At 44.0% G+C, this 23,378-nt stretch overlaps 1 protein-coding gene across 2 annotated transcripts; it reads right to left on the minus strand.

The window, feature by feature from the left end:
- Positions 1-4,536: 4,536 nt before the first annotated feature.
- TLCD5 (TLC domain containing 5) lies at positions 4,537-11,023 on the minus strand. Of its 2 annotated transcripts, none has more exons than XM_078682159.1 (3): positions 10,923-11,023; positions 7,094-7,290; positions 4,537-6,233 (listed from the first exon to the last, which is right to left on the minus strand). In XM_078682159.1, the coding sequence occupies exons 2-3, from the start codon at positions 7,287-7,289 to the stop codon at positions 5,695-5,697; spliced, it is 735 nt and encodes a 244-aa protein (XP_078538285.1). In that variant the 5' UTR covers position 7,290; positions 10,923-11,023; the 3' UTR covers positions 4,537-5,694. The 2 variants fall into 2 exon arrangements, with proteins under 2 accessions (XP_078538285.1, XP_078538284.1); XM_078682158.1 differs by lacking the exon at positions 10,923-11,023 and adding an exon at positions 10,524-10,884.
- Between the last annotated feature and the right edge of the window lie 12,355 nt (positions 11,024-23,378).

Below are 23,378 nucleotides of genomic sequence, written 5' to 3' on the forward strand. Positions count from 1 at the left end.
CTAATGGTCGCATTTATTTACCAATGCAGTGGTCCTTTTTGGGTAATCAATTTTGTGACGGCATGCCCCACAGGCACATATATTTTTGTGTTCTCACCATGTGCAGTATTGGGAGTGGATTTCTTCTCGAATCCTGGTCTAGTGTTTTAGGGTGACATTTGTCTGCGTTTTCTGAATGTTGTGAATGACAAGCAATGCTATTGACTATTTAGACAGTGCTGCACACAAGTAGCGGGTCCGTCTTGATTTCTTTAATGAAAACATCACATTTGTAAATGTGTCTGAAGGTGATGGACTTTGGATGGGTACTAATTGTTTGCAATTGCGGAAGCTGGTAGCAATCTGTAGTTATGCAATGAGGTTCGAAGATAAACGTGTGTGACTATGTGCGGGTCAGTATTTGATTTTCGAGTGCTCTATTTTCCTTTTTATAGAGAGTGATGCTGTGGTTTAACTGTTTTGGTGCTGCAGGTGACAAGTGTCACTTTTGCCCAGTTGATTTGGAGCGCTGTACAGTTGAACTCAGGGGGATGGGGTGCTGATTTGGCCCTGCTGAGATTCAACAGTGAAATTTGCAAGCCATACGTGGACTGGGGACTAAGCCTTCATACCGCTTTGTATTGATTAGATTGAGACTAGGAATAGTACACCATTTAGTCGCTTTTCCCATAATGAAAATGTGTCCCCTAGATTCTACTCCTTGTGACGAGCAATAAAAGCAAAGAGAGCACCAAGTACTTTATGCTCTTTTGTAATTTTTATCTGTATTTTAGGAGTCATGATACCACTTTTTATAAAAAATATAATGTGAGACACACCATGCTGCTATAAAATTACTTTTGCCCTTATTAACCCCGGGATATGTTTTTATGTTGCTTCATATATTTTAAAAGCAATTAATGTAAAAAAAAGCCATTGTCTTCAGACAACTGATCAACATATATTTTGATATGGAATATTTTATGTATGGTTGGAAATGTTTTTAGACATGTATTTTACATCCGTATCTGTTTTATGGTTGTTTGTACATACCTAATAAAGCTTATATTGAATTGAAATACCCTTGAGCAGCACCTAACCGTTTTTTTTTTAATCATGACAGAGGGATCTCGCCTATTCAAATTGACCCATCCTTGATACCCCCTAGCGATTTTTAACCCACTTTTCACTACTTATCGAGCATTGACCCACACACACCATATGGCTTGATCAACAAAAGATCTCCGATAAAGTGACCCTTCAGGGTACCCGCAGGGCATTGCAGCACCAGCTCGACGAGGAGCAGCTCGACAATGATGAAGCATGACATTGTTCCGGGTGTGTGAGGGCATCAAGTAAAAAGTCTCTCCGACTTTTTTCCACCTTTCTCTAAAACGACTTACCCCACACTCACTTTCTCAGGAACGGTGACTCTCCTTAGTAAACTATCTACCTTTTGTGAGCACAAGTCACTGGACCTACATCCAGCTCCCTGTCGTCCTCTCTTTTCAAGTACACAACTCAAAAGCCACAAAAGACAAATGCACACCATCATCACAACGCAAATTCGCTATGAAATCACAATGGGCAAACAAAGTACTAGACCGAGCAGATGTCACACAAGCTACAAAGAGTTTTTGTCAACGTACAGTACCTCTTATGTGATTTCTCACAGAAGACATTGTAAGAGGGGTGACCTCAATATCATTAAAGTGCAGTGCTTGACTGAATACTCAATTTTTTAATGATGTCATCAGTTAATGTCACGGCAAAGCAGTAAAATAACTTAAATGGTACCTCTACATACATTCTAATAACTAAATGTTACTATGTTTACAGATTTTCTTCTTTTCACCTCCAATTAGATTTGATTTTTCACAATTTACTGCTTACTATACCCTGTAAGAGGTTTACTAAAAGCATCACATTTTAAATAAATATATTGCATATTCTTGGCCTGTCGTGGTTTTGGGACTGCACGTCACTAATATGAAGTACTGAAAACACACTTCAAAACTTTTTATATGGTTACTAATTCTGTGATCTTAAAGGTACTAATTAGCAGTAGTTATGGAACACAATTTGCAACACAAGGATGGAGAGAAATACAGTTTACTTTCTCCAGTTCCAGCGTTTTAAATGGTGTTGAATGGACTGCTGAGAAAGTGAAGTTCAGAAACCATCTTCAGTAATTTGGGTACCATCAAAATCTTTTTTGAACGCTGGTCACATATGCCTTAATTCAGCGGTACTTAACCTTTTATCTTCCAGGGACATACAATGAATGACTACTAGACACTGAGGCCCCACACCTGAGCAATTCTATGATTTGAACCTTAAAGCAATGCACAAAAATACAGAAACAAGTATACATTACACTGGTACATAAATTATGAAATCTTATTTTAATACACAGACAAGATATACGAAGAAAAAAAATCAACATTTTGAAGGGAAGGTTGAAACGTTTCAAAATGTGGATGTATTTCTAAAAGACAAATTGATATGATAAGCTCTAGCATATGTTTTGTTTTTTTTGCTCCTCCAACATGTTTTAGACTGTGCATTCCAGTACTTTAAGTACGGTCTTCAGCTGTCCATACTATGTTCACAGTACTTGAGCTGGTCCCCCGAATCAGCTATGGATAGCAACTTTTTTTAGCTTCCAATTTCAGACTCCTTCACGTTTACAGAATGTTTTAAAATGTTACATTTAGCTCTTTTAGTAACTATCCTTTATTAATCTGCTAATATCATTGAATTTTTTTAACAGTTGCAGACCCCCAGAGTACGTGTCATGGATCCCAGGTTAAGAACCACTGCCGTAATTGCATGAATTGTATTGTTATGCTAAAGTTCAATTCTTTAGAGTCTCCATTTCTAGCTCTTCCCTGTCTGTCCCACTGTTCTTTCTTTGTATCATGTATATTACTTTAATTGTTACATTGAGTTTTTCTTGTTACACATAGACATTTAGGCCATGGTTTGTGAAGGAAAGGAAGTAATGTAATATTCAGGATGACTTTACTTCCTGATTTATCCATCTTGCTATTGTAGCCCTTATAAAAGTAGACATTGTACTACAATACTAAACTGAGAAAGAAAAAAACATTTTAAAAAATGTCAAGCAGCCGAGGGGAGAGGGGTACACATAACCTGCAACTCCTCTCTAATAAGCGAATGCCAAAACAGAAAATAAGATGAATACAGATTAGCCAAGTTTTAAATGATGGACAATTTATGATTTAGGCTAGTTGCTCATGGCCTTACCTTGTATCATGGAGCAGTCCTTCAGGCGTCTGAACAAAGGAGCGATTAATTCTCTATTAAACACTTTATCGATGTGCAAAATGTAGTTGGGAAATGTGCTCTGTGAAAAACATAACTGTCCAGCATATACCCCAGTGTTGTTCCGATTTTGGGTTGTCATTCTACTCGCCTCATCACATCATATCACATCTTGGTTTCAAATGCACATTACACACATTAAGGTTCTATGGAGAGTAGCATTTTTGAGATGCTATCACAGCAATAAAAAATCTCTATGTGGAACTACATTTGTGCTATATCAGATAAATGAAATATACATTTAAAGCAGCACTGAATTGTTTTTTAGCTCGTTTGTGTCATTAGATGAGAAGACCATTTCTTAATAGAACCTGTTCTATACGATCTGGGTGGGTAGTTCACGATTATCGTGATGAAGTAAATATGCATCTTATTGTGTTTATCTTATTTATTTTAGCATTTTTATAAAGCGCAAATTCGGCCAAAGGCCATCAGTCATTTACACAAGCACCTGTAACATTACGCAAGCCCAGATTCATTTTGAGGCATGGGTAGATAAAAGTGATTTGCTCAAAATCGGAGGATGCTGCTCCAACACAGAGACTCAAACGTGGTTCCCCAGTTCTTAAAGTAGACAGCTATGGTTGAATTGCCACATACTCTTCCCTTGCTATGTATGCCAGCAACAAATGTATGCCAGCAACAAATGCGAATTTGCTCACTGAAATCTGAAACTGGTGATGAATTTCAGAAAGTCATTGAAGGGACATTTCGCACAATCTGATGTGCGTTTAGAGAACTCCTGGTCTGAATACAGAAAGGTTTAATTACGTAAAATGTTAGACAATACAGAAACGCTGATGAAACACAGTGGTATTTGAGTGTTTGTGAACTTCTAAAAAGCCAAAGTAGTAGAAAATCGTCCCTCGACAATTGGCAGATTTAAAGAGGTGGGTCAGGGAACCAAATTGTGATCTTCCATCATAATTTGAAAAGTGTCCTGACTCCTGATGAACTGCAAAACTCAGTAGCCATAGATGTCCAGTCTACAATTGGCTGTTTTACAAAATATTACTAAATAACATGGAAACAAAAACATACTGTGCACCCAGGTATTTACCCAAGTGGGGCCCAGGAGCGTCAACTAAATCTTCCTGCTGCGCCAATGTAAGAATTCATTCAATAACCTTGATATTCAAAGGTGTTCCAACTTAATAACAATTTGTGGTCTCTACTTTATAATTCTGAAATAATTTTGACAAAACAACCTTGTTAGACAATAGTTTATGAAAATAATCTATTTATTGACAAACATTCATAAGTGAACCACAATTCCACACACTTCAACTGTAAGCCCAGCAAGCCTTAACAAGAACATCACAACATGTTCAGTTGAATGCCCATCTTCCTCCACGGACTTAAGACTTGTTGTCCATTATTAATACTAGTCGCACTCGAGGTACATCAGAGGTAGACACAATTTGCTCTGCATGAGCGTGCTTGACAATGAAGGAGCTACACAGGTTTTCTTATCCTGGCAAGAGGACATGTTCTTCACAATTATTCCTTTGCTCTAGAGATTCTGCATCTTTCCACCACTGGTACCAACCCAGCTTATCGTTCACATGTGTAAACAGTCTTTCTTCACTTGCCATGCAAGTTCGGTTTCACTTTTATAAAACGTCAAAAGGGTGCCCCTTCAGGATGGTGGATATTTTAGGGCTGAATGTGTTTATGATAAACCTGATGGCTTTTACGTGGCAGCTAATCAGTATTCTACAGCGTCAGTGCTCAGCTCTGAAATCCTCTGCGAAGACATTATCGCACCAATCAAATAACACATCTCCACTTAGCAGCAATTTTAGTATGTCTTACTGGGGAAGGCTCCCGCAAAAGGTCTCTTTATTTTCCATGTGGATGACCAGTGCTCTATTATGAGGCTCAAATGTGCCCCTCTTTGTAACGATGAAGGAGACTCAAATGACTCCCAAACTGGGTGGACCAGGCCCAAAAATTGTTCCTCAAAAGACTCGAACACTGTACCCTTGTTAGTGGCAGCACTTCAGACAGCTTTCCACATTACTCACAAATCCCTGAATTTGGAGTTGCCAGGATCACCCCACTAGAAAATAGCAATTCACCATAAACTAAAACCTCACTACTCCTAGTGTGAGATCTGATAAGTTCAGCTGTGCCTTCTCCACATTACTTTAGGCCCATGTATCCATTTGCCATAAACTTCCATTGAAAGGCTACAATATCTACTCAGGCTGTCCCTTTTTGTCATCTAAAGCCTATTTTCTGTAGAATGTAGAGCTCTAAACCTTGCTTTTCCACAGCATATTTTCTGTAGAAAGTAGTGCTCTAAACCTTGCCTTTCCACTTGTTGTAATACTACCACAACACACGGTCTGTTTTAAGCTAACATTACTGTATTTTGCGACAGTTATTCCCTTGCTTGTAGCCATTCCCTTTTCCCTGACCCCTCCATAATTGGTACTTCATCACACTCTTCCTCCATGCAAATCGCCAAATGCTGATCATGAACACCCAAGAGACAATGTACATAGCCACTCCACCAACTTTCACGAACCAACGTGGAGTGGGTGAAACCAACTCACACCAGAGGAGGTTGGCTCCCACACCAATGCGCACACCGGTGAAAAGGGCCACAAACAGAAAGTCCACCAGATCACCGCAGAAGCTGTGGTAGTGACCCATTTCCCGTAGGAACCAGCGAGCCTGCAGGAAGGGGTTTGTGATCTCGCTGCCAAAAAGAACAGCATTGACTTCGGTGGCAGATTCGCCGAGAATCAATGCCATGTTAATCCCCAGAATACTTAGAACGTGATGGACTAGCATCAGGAGCCGTTCGGTCTGAAAATACACACACCAGCATAAGTCAAAGATGAAATAACCCAGGGTGAGACAGAGAACCTGAACTTGGAGAGCTGTATTGAGAGATCCTGTAAGCAAAGAAATCAAAGTGCGATTATTTAAAGGACAGAGCTCAATTGAACAGCAACAATACTATGTAAACCATTGTAAATGTTAGCTTTATTCTATTCAAGCAACTAGAGGCATGCAAACAAGAGAGCTGAGCTTATCACATTAATGGACATGCAATAGGCACTTAAAACTAGAGGCAAAATACACAATTCCGCGTTAGATGGAGAGCATTAGCTTAGTTAATGGATTAAGCATTTCAAATAATGTACATTGAAGAAACTGTTTTTTTAAACTGGGAAAATTAATCACCTATTAATAAAACATCAAAAATAACTCGTTTTAAAGGTGTGGTGTGTAAGTATATTTTAAACATTTCTATTGCTATGAACATTTCGCAGCACAATACAGTGCTTTTATTGGGAAGCTTCACAACAGTATTAGTAGTCTTGCTGGATAATCGTATAAATAATACAAGTGCCCAGTGGCGGCCCTCAGCATTTGAACAAGTACAGCACCGAGGCTGGAATTGCACAGCACCTGGTGTGCAAGCATTCAAAACCTTTACGAAAAGGTTGTACCGGGTGCCTGGCTAAAGCAGCTACTTAGATTGTGGCAGGCTGCTCCAAACAATGGCCTAGTTGGCTATGGCTACTTCTCAATTTGTGGAAATCAAAAAATCAACACAAACAGAAGGTTCCTGAGTAACTGCAGAAAGATTTTAAGGATGTGTGGTGGAATAACATCCAAGTGAGAATAGTGGTAAAAATTGAATATTCACTCACTCATCCATCCACTATACATTCCTCAGTGACACAAGCACCCGCTCCACAAGAAAACCTGCAGATTTACATCAATGATATACTAGCCTAAAACTCACCCGGATGGGTAAATGGCCATGGTCCATCGATAAAACCAACATAGGCAGAGAGAGAGATGATAAGAAACCCATGGATCACTGTCACTATTCTACAGTTCCATTCGTAACTCCGATTCGTGTTTAGATGGCAAAAGGATGCATACAGAGAGAACCAGCCGATGAAACTGCAGGCGACCAGAAGCAGGGGCGACACCATCCTGAAGAGAGAGGTGCAGGTTGGGAGGGAAAAGAAAGCACATGCGATAGTAGCAGAACAAATTCAAAGTAATCAACAAATGATCTTCTGGGGACGAGGCTACACGTCACATCCTTAGGAGGATCAATACTAATAAATAATGTTCACACAAACAAACATCAGGTTGTTTTGACCACAGCACTCTGACAACCATCTTACACAGTAATAAACACTGAAAATCAATATATTGGTTGTTCCAGTGTTGTATTCAATATCCCATCTTCCACTCCCTTGCCTTAACATATATTGGTTTCTGCCACCTGACAGTGAGGATTTGAACGTCTACCTCACAAAACCCAACACAATACAGCTCCATTTGTACACTGCCTCATAAACATGAGGCACTGAAGCTCCTTTGCAGACTGGTAGCATTGTTCTCCATGGAAGTGATCTGGAGGGATGAATGTCTGTCATATAGGCTAGATGGGAAGTGCTTTGATGCTGTGAGCAAGGGCCGAAATCTTGCTATTGCCACGTGTTGATACTGCACCTCTGTATGAATTTGAAGCAAGGAGTGAGAGATAGGACAAGTAAGCATAAAAAAACTATACTGTATGGATGGACAGAAGGTGCATGAGGACAGTGTGGCTTTCACAAATCATCAGTCCTTCCCTCCATTCCCATAGATTCCCATTGCTCTAGGGCCATCTCAATATAGTTTTACTCAACAGGCAAAACCCACTTTTTGCATCCTTCCTCTTCTTTATTCCATTTGTGCAGCTTTGAGTTTGCTGCATAACAATGTATGGCTAAATGCCAGTTTGGCCCCCATAAAGGGGTGCCATGGGAAAATACCAGTTTTTAAGCAGCCCTACATAGTTCTCCCATATGTACTCAAAATCCTCTTCTTCTAAACCTAATGGTCCTTACCTCTAGTCTTCTGGCCCACAGTAAAAAATATCCATCTAATTATTTCACAGTCCATCTGACTGACTCTCTCACCCACAATTCTGATTTCCCCTCATTTCATGTTCAGTTTCCAAACCAACAGTGTGCCAGTATAAATACAACTGCCATCATTTGTTAAATCTCACAAAACTCATTTTCATATACATCATCCTACGCTATGATAATTCGACTCTAATGTTGAACAGAAAGTCCCAGTCTCCCACCTTTGCACCGCTCATCACACTTATCAACTCTCCGACTTAAAGTATTGCAGCCACACAACATCCAGTCAAATCTTTATTCTGGTAATCCCTACTTCACTGTCCCACCCCACAGTATCACATTAAATCAACTATTGCATACACCCACTAATCCTAATTTCCAATCTAACAGTGATCTAGAGACCCTATCATCCACTTCCACTCTCTCACACCACAATTGTTACGTTGTGCCATCAGGTCTGATTTTGAGAAATTGGTTTATGTCAGAGGCACATCCTGGCCCAACGTAAATCCCAATTCTTCTAGTAATACATAATACTGGTCATGTATGTCTTTTGACCTATATAAAGTTTACCACAACACTGGTATGTATCGGTATGAGACAAAGCAAACTGTGGTTCTAAACAACATATTTTTAAAGAAAATTGAAAATGCAAAGACCTCTTTCCAAACTCTAGAAATACCAATTGTGGACACAACACTGTATCTCATTGGACATTGTGTCTTACAGTCCCAAACTTCAGAGAGAAAACCTAATGCATTCAGGGTATAGTTGCCTTTGTTATCTTTCTTTAATGTAATAGGATTAACATATGGCAAAAATAATTTGTAAGCCCTAACAAACAGGACTGGAAAGAGTGCCTGTGATGACACGGAGAAGAGGTTGCAAAGCTACAAAATCCTTACTTGTTAGTAGTATTTCTATATCACAAACCCAAAAATAACCTTGTTTGTATGTAGCACTTCTACAGCACTAACTCCCCAGAAAAACCTTGTTTGTATAAAGTATTTCAATGCCTATAACCGGGGTACTCAAAGTATGGCTGCATGCGGCACTCCGGACCTTCACTTGCGGCCTCCAGCTGAATGACTGCACTTGGCTGCTGTTTAATTTAAAAAGCACTAACATTCACAAAATAAGTTAAATAAACTGGAAAGTGTTTACTTACAGGCTAATTGAAGTAAATAAAAAAAATGAGTGTAGAAATATTTATCCCTCCTCACACCCTGACAACAGCGCCAATAGTGAACTAAGAGGCAGTCAGTTGCCAAGAGGAAACCTCTGGGTGGTCCGGGTTGTTATTATACATGGGTATTATAGTTTATTAACTCAAACACAAGAGGTCTGTACAGCATATATCCTGAACTCATGTATTTCAAGGTGCTCTTATTTGATAACAAAGAAAAAGGAGGAAAGGTGAAATTAGGCAGTTGCCTAGGATCAAACAGTTGGATCAAGTGGGATAGCAGAGATTGATCCTAGATTTTCTGGTTACTTCCTTTTTATACTTGTCTTCCAAGGTAGAACCAGCAATCAGTAAGGCTTACCCCAAGGTGCAGTAAAGGGATAGCAGTTCAGATACAGAGTAACGCAGTATTGTGAAATCTAGGACTCCACTCAAGAGACTGAGGACTTAATTTTGAGGGCAGTAATGAAAGAAACCATTAAAATTACATGACTCACGGACACAATGTGTATTTGTAAAGCGCATGTTTACCCTAGGGTATCTTAGTGTTTATTAGCAGATGTTTATTGTTACCCAACTCATTTTATCATCGGCCTCAAAAGGATGAAAGGCTGAGTGGCTCCACTGAGATTTGAACCTGTGACCATGAGATCAAACACAGGCCCCTACAGTGGACGTATTAGTCCACTAATCCAGGTGACTACACCATGTTTGGGATTTGCTTTCCTATGCCCACTTTAACCCCTCACAAAGCACCACCTGCCATTAATGATGACCTCGGGCACACCACAGACCATGGTTTGTATCCCTTGGGCAAATGTTTGTGAGTACCCATGGACTATAACAAGTCATTTTCAGTGCACACTGCACCACGTCCCAGACCCAATTAGCATAACTATTCTACCTGCGTTATCCATCTCCTCCCCACCACCACATGAGATTTTGACACTAAGTTAGTACTCACTGATCTATCTCGTCGTCTAATATATTCCTTCTCCCACAGTAGGTGATAGAACAGCAAATGACCTAACCTCAACTGCAGACTTAAAATTTCAAATATCCTATCTGAGAATTACACAAAAGACATAAATACGGCCCGACAGGCAACTGTCACGTACATTGTTTTGAAAACAATAGTTTACGCTTTTAGACTTCATTGCAGACCGAGAGCAAACGGTGGCTTGCGGAGAGTGAGCTAAAATCTACCGGCTCTGGAACCCCTTTATTAAAAAATCAATCATTAAAAAACACGCTCCACACTGCGGGAATGGTGTGCAGTCAAAATAAGTCTCGGGCCCGGAGCAGGTGGCAAAGACCGGCAGATGCCGGATCAGGCTTTATTCTGAGTGTTGCCTTGCTTCGGGCGCAATGGGTGGGCAAAGCAGCGGGGCGTGTATATATATATCACAGAGGCCCACAAAGGGCCCGCCTGGCACAACGTGGAAGAGAAAACTAAGTCGGGACATCTCGTCGAGTGCACAGGACCCAGAATAGAACACTGCTAGCTCAGAATGTACCTGCTAAATTAGCTGCACCCTCTTTCCGGCCCGTACGCTTCGTCACCAGCGCGTCGCTTCCTGTGGAATCCTCCTACAGGGTCGCGTCATCAAAGGCTGTGATTGGCGGAAACCACGCTTGTACGACAGCCTTCTTGTTAAAACACGCCCATCGATTCTCTGATTGGTTCGTGTCCGCTGGAGGATTTCTTTGTAATGAGCTCAATGATTACATATTGCTTTACACAGCTTCGACATAAATAGGCTCTGTATTTCTTGATACGCGCGCCAGGTCTAGCTGGAATTTGAGTCCTGCCGAAAATTAGAAAGGCAGACGGAGACAGGGTTACATAGCTGCCAAGGCGCTCTCTACCCCTTTTTTTTATTTTTATTTCTCCGTTAACTCTGTAATTATGTGATATATATTTTTCCAGCCTAATCGCTAGTAGAATGTAATCCTGAGAAAATCTACTATTTGTAAATATATGTATATAGAGATAACTCTAGCCACTAGTATATGTAGTAGACCCTTGTACTCACTGCCATTCCTATGTGATTCTTAGGGGCAGATTTATGTTGGGAATGCGCCACGCTTGCGTCACGCAACTGCAGCATAAACGTGGCGCATCCCTACGACCCATTTACAACGTGACGCATCTAGGCAGATGCGTCACGTTGTAAAGCCCTGCGCCACTTGTGGGCGTTCCGGCGCAGGGTGGGCGTTACTCAGTCACTTTCAGGCCAACGCTGCATCAAAACCCTGCGCCTGCTTGAAGCAGGCGTAGGTCTTGACGCAGCATTGTAAAGATGGGGCACCCCCGAGCCTTGCTGGAGCTGCGTCCCGCTTGCGACGCAACTCCAGCAATGCGCCACCTTTACGGCACAGATGCGTCACGCATCTCTGCCGTTTTTGCCCCATGGTGCAGCGCACCATGGGTGGCGGAGCAGCGGCGCAAAATAACTGGCGCATCCCTGGGGATGCGCCAGTTATCATAAATCTGCCCCTTAGAGTTTATCCATTTGTATCTCTTCCTTGTGTGACTTTACAACTTGTACACTTGCAATTTTTTTCTGTATGTATCTTTTATGTAACTCATGTTATCCTAAATCCTTACGTATCACAACTGGTTCTTTTGTAAAGCGCTCTGACACCTTCGGGTAATGTTTGCGCTAAATAAAATAAATACAAATAAATTAATAAATAAAACATTTTCCTAACATCAGAGTATTTATGAGTGAAATTTCAAGAACTATGAGTGACACTTTCTCGTGCGCAAAATCAAGTAACGAATACTAGGGAAACACATAAATATATGAAATGACACCCATTGAGCAAGGTAGCTCTAAGATCTTGCCCTAAGAATACATTGCCCTACATAGAATATGGAAACCTCAGTGTTTTAAGCGTGGTCGGTCTCTTCACTTATGAGTATTGTGTAATCCTTGTCAAATCAGCCGATCTTCATGTACTCTGCTCCGTTACCAACAAAATAGGATTGCATGGAAACATGTGCGCGTCCGTATTAGATGCTGTATAAACAAGCATTTGCAATGCAATAGGTCTCGCATTAACTAAGTTTAAGCTTTTGGCATTGCTAAATAATGCAACACCAATTGCAACAAAAGTCTATAAATTGTAGGTCAAAAAAATGTGTATTTATTTTTGTAGCAATGGTGGCATGCTGCGCTTTAGATGAATATGTTTAAAAGTAAAGTGCGCCACACCGCGATTGCTACAATAGTTAATTGTGGATGCGTTAACAATTGATGTGTGCACTGATGGCTGGTGGTGTGTGTGCCTGGTGGAAGTGTGCACTGCCGGCTGGTGGTGTGTGTGCCAGGTGGAAGCGTGCACTGACAGCTGGTGGTGTGTTAGCCTGGTGAAACGAGGATAGTCCGTTGTTGCTGACACAGAAATTCTGGTGTTTTTGGCGCGAGTTCTGCCCAATTAACAACAGGATAAAAGGGCCAGGTAATGCGCAGGTACACAGACGATTGTGGCGTACACGGCAGGAGATTTTTGAATCCCTGTAAGTTGGAACAATGCGCTAATAGAGATGCTGTACGTTAGGCATTTTCTTAGCTGGCTTTATAATATGTCAAATGATTTTTATTTATACCTGGCCTGAGTCATACTGACCACGGCAAAGCGGCATCCCGTGTAATGACCGGCAAAACGACCGGCCTGTTAAAAATAAAAGTAAAAAGAACACGGTGCCATGCGAGATTTGTCGTATACGCATCGTTGTGTAAGGAAAGGAATTCTTTGATAGTAAAAAGAATGTGGTCTGTTACGTAGTAAAATATATTTTAAAGCAATGGTTGAGGACCAGGTAATACGTTTTATAAATTCTAGCGAATAACGTTTTATGAATTATGGAGATTACTGCGTTAATGCGGTATCTCCGGGTATATCAGTAAGAATATCGGTCGCTCGAAGAAAGAGAAAATGCGATGTCATGTTAATATGTAGACATCGCGAGGTAGATGAAGCCGGCTTGAGGTAAAACATTAGGGGGGCAGTTTATTAACGATGAGTTCCGGTGAGGATGAATTGAGCTAAGGATATTATAGCGATCTTTTGTGATTATGTTTTCAACCTAGTATGGGTGGGATTAAATGCTAAATCTTCCAATGTTGTTGTTTTAGGTTGGACCGCTAAATGCTACCGATACAATAGAATCAAATGAAAAATAAAAAGTTATTGCTAAGGTGTGAGAAATATAAAATACCTACAGGTAATTCTTATTTAGGCGCTGTGTAACATAAAAGCCCTGTTTATATAATCACACCACAATACTAACTAGGGTGTGATTTTTGCTTTAGGACTGATTGCCTACTATTGGTGGAATTTGAAAGATCCCCTCTAAGTTTGCCAGAATCTTACCGGCTATGGTAGGTGCTTTAAATCGAAATAAATTAATAAATCGAATTTCTTTTAACATCATTTGAGGTAATTTTCTTGAGCCCATATATCTTTATGATATAGGTAACTTGAAAGAAGTGTTTCCACAACATACTCTGAAGGCAATATTTTGTCACACTGAACAATAAGAAGAGAGCCCTTGAAGGTTGTTGGGGTAACCTGTGTTAATCATGGTGGGTACCTATGGCATTATATGTATCTGTTCATATAACGAAGGAGGTTGTTCAACTCCTCTTGTTTAAATAATTCCTATTTGAAATAAATATGAAGACAACGTTGATTATAAATATCAACTCACTAATATAAACAAACATTGAGGTTGGACATATAAGATGCTACAATCCTGGGACTATATATAGAGCCTCCCTAGCCAAACCAAATACAATCTAAATATTTGGATGTGCGGTATGAGTGTTTGTTGAGTATCGTGTGTTGGGTCTTTATGTCAATAGTACCAGTAACTCAAATAATAGTATAGATTTGTATCTTATGAGTTTAACTAAGTCTACAAGCTTACAAAAACCTCCTTTTGGAAATATACGATGTAATTATGTATATTGGTGATGTTATGTATAATATATAAAATGTTTTTTGTATGTATATATATATATAGATGCACAGTGTTGGAATACATTTGTAGCAAGCCTGAAGAAGGAGGTGGGACCAATATAATCCTCCGAAACGCGTCGCTGTCTTTTGCTCACATATGTAAAAATTTATTTGTACACTATCTTGTAGAATATATGCGAACAATGATGTACTAATGTGAAGGTTGTTGTCATAGTTAACTTGAATTTACCTCAGGTTCAGGTTTCAGGTTTTAAAGTCTTTATTTCGATTTTTGCATCATAAAAGACAATTAAAAGCAATAGAAACCCTATGAAAAATGGCTACTGACACGCAAGTCGGAGAAGAAACTGCTTTCGGACATATACCAGCACATGCTTCTCACTAACATATACACCTATAGCGCAGGGCAGGCTAGATGGGACAAAGACCTAGGCAGGCAGCTCACGCGCAAAGTGTGGGAGGGGATCTATCACAGGGCCCGTCATTCAGCCTACCACACGGGCCTCACTGAGACACTCACAAAAGTGGCCACCTACTGGTATCACACCCCAGAACGCATACACCGATGGGATCCCCAAGTCAGCGACCGCTGTTGGAGAGGTTGTGGAGGGTTGGGCACGCAAGAACACCTGCTGTGGAGTTGTGAGCGGTTGCAGCAATACTGGACCGCCATCCTAGACCTGGTAGACCTCCATTTAGACACCCAACTCCCCCAATTTCCTGCCTATGTATTGCTGGGATTACCCAACGCATTGATGTACCCCCTAAAGTCTATGAGGGGGAGACTGATAGCGCTTGCATTAGGGGCAGCTGTGCAAAACATTGTGGCTCGCTGGAGAGACCCGCAACCTCCGGTGCAGACGGGCTGGCTGCACAGACTCTGGTCCATTCTGGGTATGGAGAAGCTTTCGCTGACCACGGCTGGCAGAGGAGACGAATTTGCAGACCTCTGGTGGCCATTTCTGACACTTCTTACCGGGGAATTCAGGGAATTGAGCTGTCCCCGACACCTGCGATTGCTGCATCTTGCCGACACACCCATCCCAGGGCCCAAGACAAAGCCCCACAAAAAAGCGCCCCAGAACTAGGGCTCCCTCCGTGATGCTCTGGCCACTACTGCTGGTTTCTTAGCGTTCCCTTTCTTTTACCTCAGCGGACAAGGAGGAAGGAGGGGGGGGGGGGTGGGGTGGGGGAGGGATGGTGGGGGGAGTTTTTTTTTTTCCTTTTTTATTTCGTATACTGAATGCATTGTTGTTGCAACCGACTGATTCCCAGTCTTTCAGACGCGGCCGGCCCAGCTGGGTTGTAGGCGGCAGGCCGTGTTTAACATGCATCGTATGACACTTACATTGGCGATGACGCAGCAACTGTTTGGTCACTGTGCGGCCTGTAGCTCCAAAAGCACTGGTCGGTGTATTGGCTTTAAATAAAAAAAGATTTAATACTAAAATCAATAGAAATTGAGCATACATGATGTAGTTAAAATTTGATTTAAAACCATCACAGTTACAATTTACAATTTCATGGATTTCGAAAAGCATTTCAGCACTAATATTAGAATTAAACAGTATAATAAAGACCTAATACAAGTAAAAAAGAAAAACCTGTTAAAAAAATTAAAAGACGGAGACAAAATCAAGGTGCCAGCAGATATCTTGCTCTAATCACCCATGTCCACCCCAGGAATTTGGCTACACCCACAACTACCACCTCGGAGGTATTGGTACGAAGTGCCCATATAGCCTCTGCACTCCCTCTAACTTTAAGATGGCGACATATGGGCCCTATCCATTTGCTTCTTGGGGCATAATAAACCGGACATACAAATAGGAGATGACCCACACTCTCCTTATGTCCAGTGCACCAATGACAGGAATCACTCACTCGGTTGGACCAGTTCCTGGTAAAGGATCTTAAGGGCAGAGAACCTACTCGGAACTGGTGGTAGAGCTTCCTGTCTAATGGCTTAGTTATAACGTCCCAATAATTCTCTAGGAGGGGATCCAATTTGTGTGACAAAAACCTTCCTGTTAAGCTAACAGAATCTGAAGCAATAACTAGCCCTTTACAAACAGAGGCCCAATAGAGTGCTTTATATTCCTGTTTTGAAGGAAAGTTGGTAGACCCCAGAGAAACCCACAGCTGGTTAAGACCCATGTCATCCAGGATCAATTTCACTTCACGCAACCAGGGTATACTGCTAGACCCCCAGATAGATCTTACTTCCTCAAGTTCCCTAGCAAAGAGGTTTAGGTCTGGGGAGGTCCAGATACGGCTCCACATAGCTACTAGTCTGTATCTAGCCATTTCATTAATTGGGTTGCAGCCCATATCCAGACATAGTGGTTTGGTTGGAGCAGATTGTGGAAGTCCTACCAGTTTCCGCATGAATTTATTCTGGACTTTCACCAGGGTTGATAGGTCCATATGTCCCCAAAGGTCTGCCCCGTACAATATTGCGGAGCTTACCTTGGTGGCATAAATCTTAAGTGCGGGTTTAACACGTTTAGTTAGGGACCTTTTTTGCTCCTGTAAAAGACAACCCGTGAGGCGAGCAAATTTTAGGTGTAGTGTGTCAACCTGTGGTTTCCAGCGAAGACGGTAGTCCAAGGTTACTCCTATATAGGTCATAACCGCGACTTGTTCCAAGCCCACTCCGTTCATGCTCACTGAGCTCTTAATGGGACGGCTTTTAGTTAGGACCATGAATTTAGTTTTGCTTACATTGATTTTTAGGTCGTTGGCGGTACAAAACTCCTCAAAGCGGGTCAGTGCAGTTTGTAGGCCGCTACGAGTCTTTGAGAGAAGTAAAGTGTCATCAGCAAAGATGAGCATAGGGAACTTGGTCCCGCCCAAAGATGGTGCATCCTTGGGGATGTTTGCAAAAAACTTGACCACCTGATCAATGAACAGTAAAAAAAGCGTGGGTGCCAGAACACAACCCTGACGGACGCCACGTGTTACGGGGAAGCAATCCGTCACCTGCCCTTGGCCACCCCACCTCACCCTAGCAAAATTGCCCTCATGTAATCTAACAATCAAGTCCAGTAATTCTAATGGCAGTCCCAGATCTCTAAGAACGGTCCAGAGTTTGACCTTTGGCACAAGGTCGAAGGCCGATTTCAGATCGATAAAAGCGGCATAGATCATTCCGCCGCCCAACAGCACCACCTTCCAGTAAATCAGACAAAATCTGAAGACCTGGTCGATGGTGCTGGTACCTGATCTGAAGCCGGCCTGTAGGGGGGACAAGATGCCCTCCAACTCCATCCACCCTTGGACTCTGGCAAGGACCATCCTTGCAATGACCTTTTGAAGTGAGTCAATTAAACTTATTGGGCGGTAGTTTCCCGGGACTGAGCGGTCCCCTTTTTTAAAAATTGGGAGAATCTCCGCCCCCTTCCAGGACACAGGGATCCTGGCCCCCTTAGCAATGGCATTCGCTATCGTGGTTATATAGGGAACCCAGAGTTGGAAATTGACCCTAAATAAATCGGCCGGGATGCAATCCATCCCTGGCGCCTTCCCCCTTTGGACCAGGCGGAGCGCAGACTCAGTTTCCAGTGACGTGAAGTTTAACTCTTGGTTAGGAATGAGGGTGATTGCCTGCCTCGTTAAATCTGTGTCGATTTCTAAGTCAGGGTCCATAAACTGACCAGAATAGAAATCAACCCATGCTTCTGCAGACACATGGTTAACTGGGGTTTGAGAGTCGGGGTTTCTGCCCCACTTAACAATTTCCCAAAACTTGATCTGGTTGGCAGAAGTGCAGGCATCCAGTAGGTCAGACCAATATGGATCGTCCCACTCCCTTTTCGCTTTCCACTGGGTTCTTTTGCATATTAAACGTGCCTCCTTTATATCGCGGGAAATCCTAGATGTCACTGCTTTAACTAAGCGACTATGTGCCTCCCTGCAGTTTTTATTGTACCATTTCTCCCGAGAACCATGTACCTTTACGGTGCCTTGCGCTGGTGGAAGCGTCAAGAGGACCTTAAGATGAGCAAAACACCGTTCGTGAAGGTCACAGATCTGATCACCAACAACCCTGGTATGGGCAAGGGACGAAATGTCGCTCAAAGTCGACGAGACTGCCTTCATTATGCTATCAAGAAGGGTCGGGTTCTCCACAACCCTGGACCATCTAAGCCTTCTTCTATCGTTTGTTAAGATAGCATCCCTGTTACATGAACAGCAGAAGTGGGCCTGCCGAATCCACCTGGGAGTCTCAAACTTAGTGACAATGGGTTGTGGTCGCTTTCAGGGCGAGACACTACTTCCATGTCAATCAACAGTGACCAATATTCCATCTTTAGCAGGATGTAGTCTATTCGACCTTTTCTCACCCCATTGTCAAAAGTGGGTTTGCCAACTTTGTCAGAAGCTGTACGACCCTTGGTTGCCCTTAGCCCCCAATCTAGACACAGCCCCATCCAGTGTAAGGCTGCCTCAGAGCCTCTTTTGATATTATCCAGAGACAGCATCGGAATGTTCCAGACAGTATTCTCCGCAAACCCCAGGTCCTCCCCCCCAGCATAAAGCGACTCAAAGGTACAGTTAAGGTCCCCTGCTAGGATGAGTAACTTGTCTCTCCCTACCCCTTCAAGGTAGGAGTCTAACACATCTAGGATACTAGGACAGCGCCCACCCGGTTGGCCACGTGCATAGATGTTAATGACTACAATGTCCTGGCAGTTTTCTTTGCTTAGTCTAATTGCCAAGAGGTCCGGGTTGTCCACAAAGATTTCCATTGGTCGGTAGCCGATGGACTGTTTAACCCAGATCACTAATCCTCCCGATGCCTGGCCCTTATTGCCCCTTATTGCTGGTTTAAAAAAGTTTAGGAACCCGACCCTATGGATAGGATCAGGGGCCCAACTATCCTGAAACAGCAAAATATCAAAAGTATCAATAAAATCCAACCAGTCCTCTGAATCCATACGACCCTTCATCCCTGCCACATTCCATGATGCTAATTTAAGTGTTGCAACCTGACTGGGTGTTATAATACTATGCATACCACTGTGATCCACTCCCAGGGATGCGGCTATACTCAGTTGTGGACCCGCCACCATGATATCCTCCTGGTGAGGGTATACAGATGCCGCCACCATCTCCCTCTCAGTACTGGTGTCCCCCTGAATAGACACCTCAGTACAAACTCCGTCAGCCCCACCTACTTGGTTGCCCAGAACCCTCCCGTTGCCAACTGCCTGGTGAAGTCAATCGATACATTCCAGGCCAGAGAGAGGTTCGTAGCGATTGAACAATAATGGGTGCTGCGGGATGTAAGGTGATCTATCAGCATGATATCTTCTAACAGGTATTCTTGGGAGGGTATGACTGGAGGGGAACTCACAGGATCGTCTGGGATAAAAATACCAGAGGCCTAGGGTCTGCACATCCCCCAGCCTCCCAAACCTTGCTTCCCTACGCAGAAAATCTACCACCCAGGGATCCTTAAAGGATATAATAATGCAGTCCCCTTCTAGATCCTTGGTACAGTGGCCCACCCATTCAACTCTTCTCACAAACAGTATTTCAGTCGAGGAGGAGGGGGGAAGAGGGCGGTTTTTATTTAGCCAAAATACAACTTTGTTTCGGAGGTCCCCGTGTGATTCATTGGAACCCTCCCTAAGAGGGACAACACCTGTTAAAACTATCGTATATGGAGTTGCTTCTAGGGGTAGGTCCGTGCATGGGGGTACCCGTTTATTGGCTTTCGCAAGGGGAGTAGGGGGATTGGTGGATCTGCTCCCCTTTGCACCATTGGTTAATTTGGGCTGAGACGATGTGCTGGGAGCATCCATTACACTATCCTGAGGCCGAGTAGCCACAGGAGGTGTAGGGGTATTCGGCTGGCGTTGGTGGTCAAATTTGGAGGGAGCCTTCTTTGGTACCTGCAGCAAGGAAGCTGGTGCAGGCATACAATCATTATTCCTAGAACTCCCCCCTGCCACTGAGCCCTTGTTTTTTTTAAGATCAGGATTAGTAGGTACTGAACCAGCAATTACTGACGATGAAATTTTACCTATGGTTACATTTTTCTGGCCTTTGGAATTACTCGAGGAAGAACTAGGATTCCCCAGAACAATTTGGGAGTTTGCTATCTTTTTTAAGAAACCAGAATTGGTGTTTACAATAGACTCGAGTGAATCCAATTTCGCGGTCATCAAACGTGTTCTTTCGAGTACAGGAAGTAAAAGAGTTTTAAACAAAGCTTCCATTTTGACCAGCAAACTGTCATCACTACTGTAACAGGTGGGGCATGGGTCCGAGGACCCGAAGAGGATGTGCGGAGGACTCGGGGGATCATTTGATACTAGGACAGGATGAAGGGTGGAGTTGACCTCGGGGGTTAGGACAGTGGGATGTGCTGGGGCATTAGGTTTTTGAATCTTAGTGGCACCCCCCCTCTGATGGCCCTTACATCTTTTCCTTTTGCGTGGTACATTTCTCAGAGAGTCCTCATCGATGGATGAGTCCAACTGAGATTGACTGGCCAGGAGCACACTGCCCTCACCCCCACTGCCTTGTGTGTCATCGGGGTTAGAATCGCTCTCTATCATAGTCGGGGTTAGGCCATCCCCCTCCACCTCACGATGCACGTCCACCGCTATTTCGACAAGATGGTGGCTCGAACTCGGGGCCCGTGCATCAGGGCTAGGTATTGTGGCCAACCTTCTCAATGAAGAGCGTTTCCCGCTAACCAGATCTATTGAGAGCCTTTTTTCAGCCATGGCTATCTCTTTTTCTAGGATACCTGTGGCCCTGGTAATAAAAGCGTCTAAAGGGCCAGAGACTACCCCCTTTATGGTCTGCATCTGTACAATGCGCTCTTTACCAGAACGTAAAGGCATAGTTATAACAATAGACGTACAATATTAGCACAACGATTATTACAAAGGAGCAGGGGGGGTGGCCCAACCCAACCTCGATCAACCACGGACGGCCACAGACGGTCCCGCCCTTGTCCCGGGCTTCTCCCGCGTGCTCCCGCGCAGCGGGGAGAGCAGGTTGGTAAAATGGGAACTCCCGTTGGTGGGGGGAGGGGCAGGCAGGGAGAGCGGCCCAGATGGTTGCAATTAGGGCTGGCGGGGACTCCTGGGAGAGGTAGTCCCGGTCCCGCAGCTCGCAGCACTGCCCACGCACTCGCACCCCCACAGCAGTCTCCGCCTGGATGAACAAACAACTAGAGGGCTCCAAAGGTCCACAACAATACTCCCTTCAAAGCGGGACCCGCAAAGCGGGTTCCGCGAGGCGCTGCACGGAATAACGGCAGTCTGGGCAGCGATTCAGCACACACACCTACAGGTCAGCAAGGCGTCCCAATGTGGATCAGAGAGCCGAGGATTTAAGCTTCGTTGGTGGGGGGAGGGGCAGGCAGGGAGAGCGGCCCAGATGGTTGCAATTAGAGCTGGCGGGGACTCCTGGGAGAGGTAGTCCCGGTCCCGCAGCTCGCAGCCCTGCCCACGCACTCGCACCCCCACAGCAGTCTCCGCCTGGATGAACAAACAACTAGAGGGCTCCAAAGGTCCACAACAATACTCCCTTAGAAGCGGGACCCGCGAAGCGGGTTCCGCGAGGCGCTGCAAGGAAGAACGGCAGTCTGGGCAGCGATTCAGCACACACACCTATAGGTCAGCAAGGCGTCCCAATGTGGATCAGAGAGCCGAGGATTTAAGCTTCGTTGGTGGGGGGAGGGGCAGGCAGGGAGAGCGGCCCAGATGGTTGCAATTAGGGCTGGCGGGGACTCCTGGGAGAGGTAGTCCCGGTCCCGCAGCTCGCAGCCCTGCCCACACACTCGCACCCCCACAGCAGTCTCCGCCTGGATGAACAAACAACTAGAGGGCTCCAAAGGTCCACAACAATACTCCCTTCGAAGCGGGACCCGCGAAGCGGGTTCCGCGAGGCGCTGCATGGAATAACGGCAGTCTGGGCAGCGATTCAGCACACACACCTACAGGTCAGCAAGGCGTCCCAATGTGGATCAGAGAGCCGAGGATTTAAGCTTTGTTGGTGGGGGGAGGGGCAGGCAGGGAGAGCGGCCCAGATGGTTGCAATTAGGGCTGGCGGGGACTCCTGGGAGAGGTAGTCCCGGTCCCGCAGCTCGCAGCCCTGCCCACGCACTCGCACCCCCACAGCAGACTCCGCCTGGATAAGCAAACAACTAGAGGGCTCCAAAGGTCCACAACAATACTCCCTTCGAAGCGGGACCCGCGAAGCGGGTTCCGCGAGGCGCTGCACGGAAGAACGGCAGTCTGGGCAGCGATTCAGCACACACACCTACAGGTCAGCAAGGTGCCCCCCTGTTATAAATAAGAAAGAGGCGGAGGATTCCGGTAAGTGAAGTTTATTCCATAAGTAGATGACTCCACCCGTCATGGACGTCTGGTCTCCGTTAAGCCGGTGGTTACAATGGCAAACGGGAAGACACAGTCGACCGTGCACGAGGAAAGTATTTAAATCATAACATGTTTATTACAGTATGCACGGGCCGTGGCTCGTGCATATAACTTTCAAATGGAAACAATGTTAGTCTCGGGCTTTGGCTCGTGATATAGATGTGAGTCGAACTCACGAGCCAAATCCCACGAGCCAAACTCATGTGAGAGTCAATGCGAGCGAAGCCCGCCATTACATCACCTTCCCCCTTACAACAGTCAAAAATTTGGAAAAAGAAACATTGTCGAATTAAAATGGATCTAACCAGAAGTAATACAAATGCCTAAAATTTAATGAACTCGTTATATCTCTCAGGAGCCCTGATGTGTCTGCCGAAAGAAGAAATTTTTGTGTGGGAGGGGACTTCCTGGCTAACAACAACGTTTGGAGGATCCAGAGTAATCTCCCCTGAGAGTTGCACCGAAGATTGAGGAGTTTGTGGAAGGGAATGTTTAGGAACACTGGAAACAGAAGGAGCATCCATCCAAAAACTCCAATTCAAGTTACTGGAGTTATCATTATGCTTCCTTCCTTTG

Source organism: Lissotriton helveticus, chromosome 3_1 (assembly GCF_964261635.1).
Source record: "Lissotriton helveticus chromosome 3_1, aLisHel1.1, whole genome shotgun sequence".
In the NCBI taxonomy this organism is placed as follows: Eukaryota; Metazoa; Chordata; class Amphibia; order Caudata; family Salamandridae; genus Lissotriton; species Lissotriton helveticus.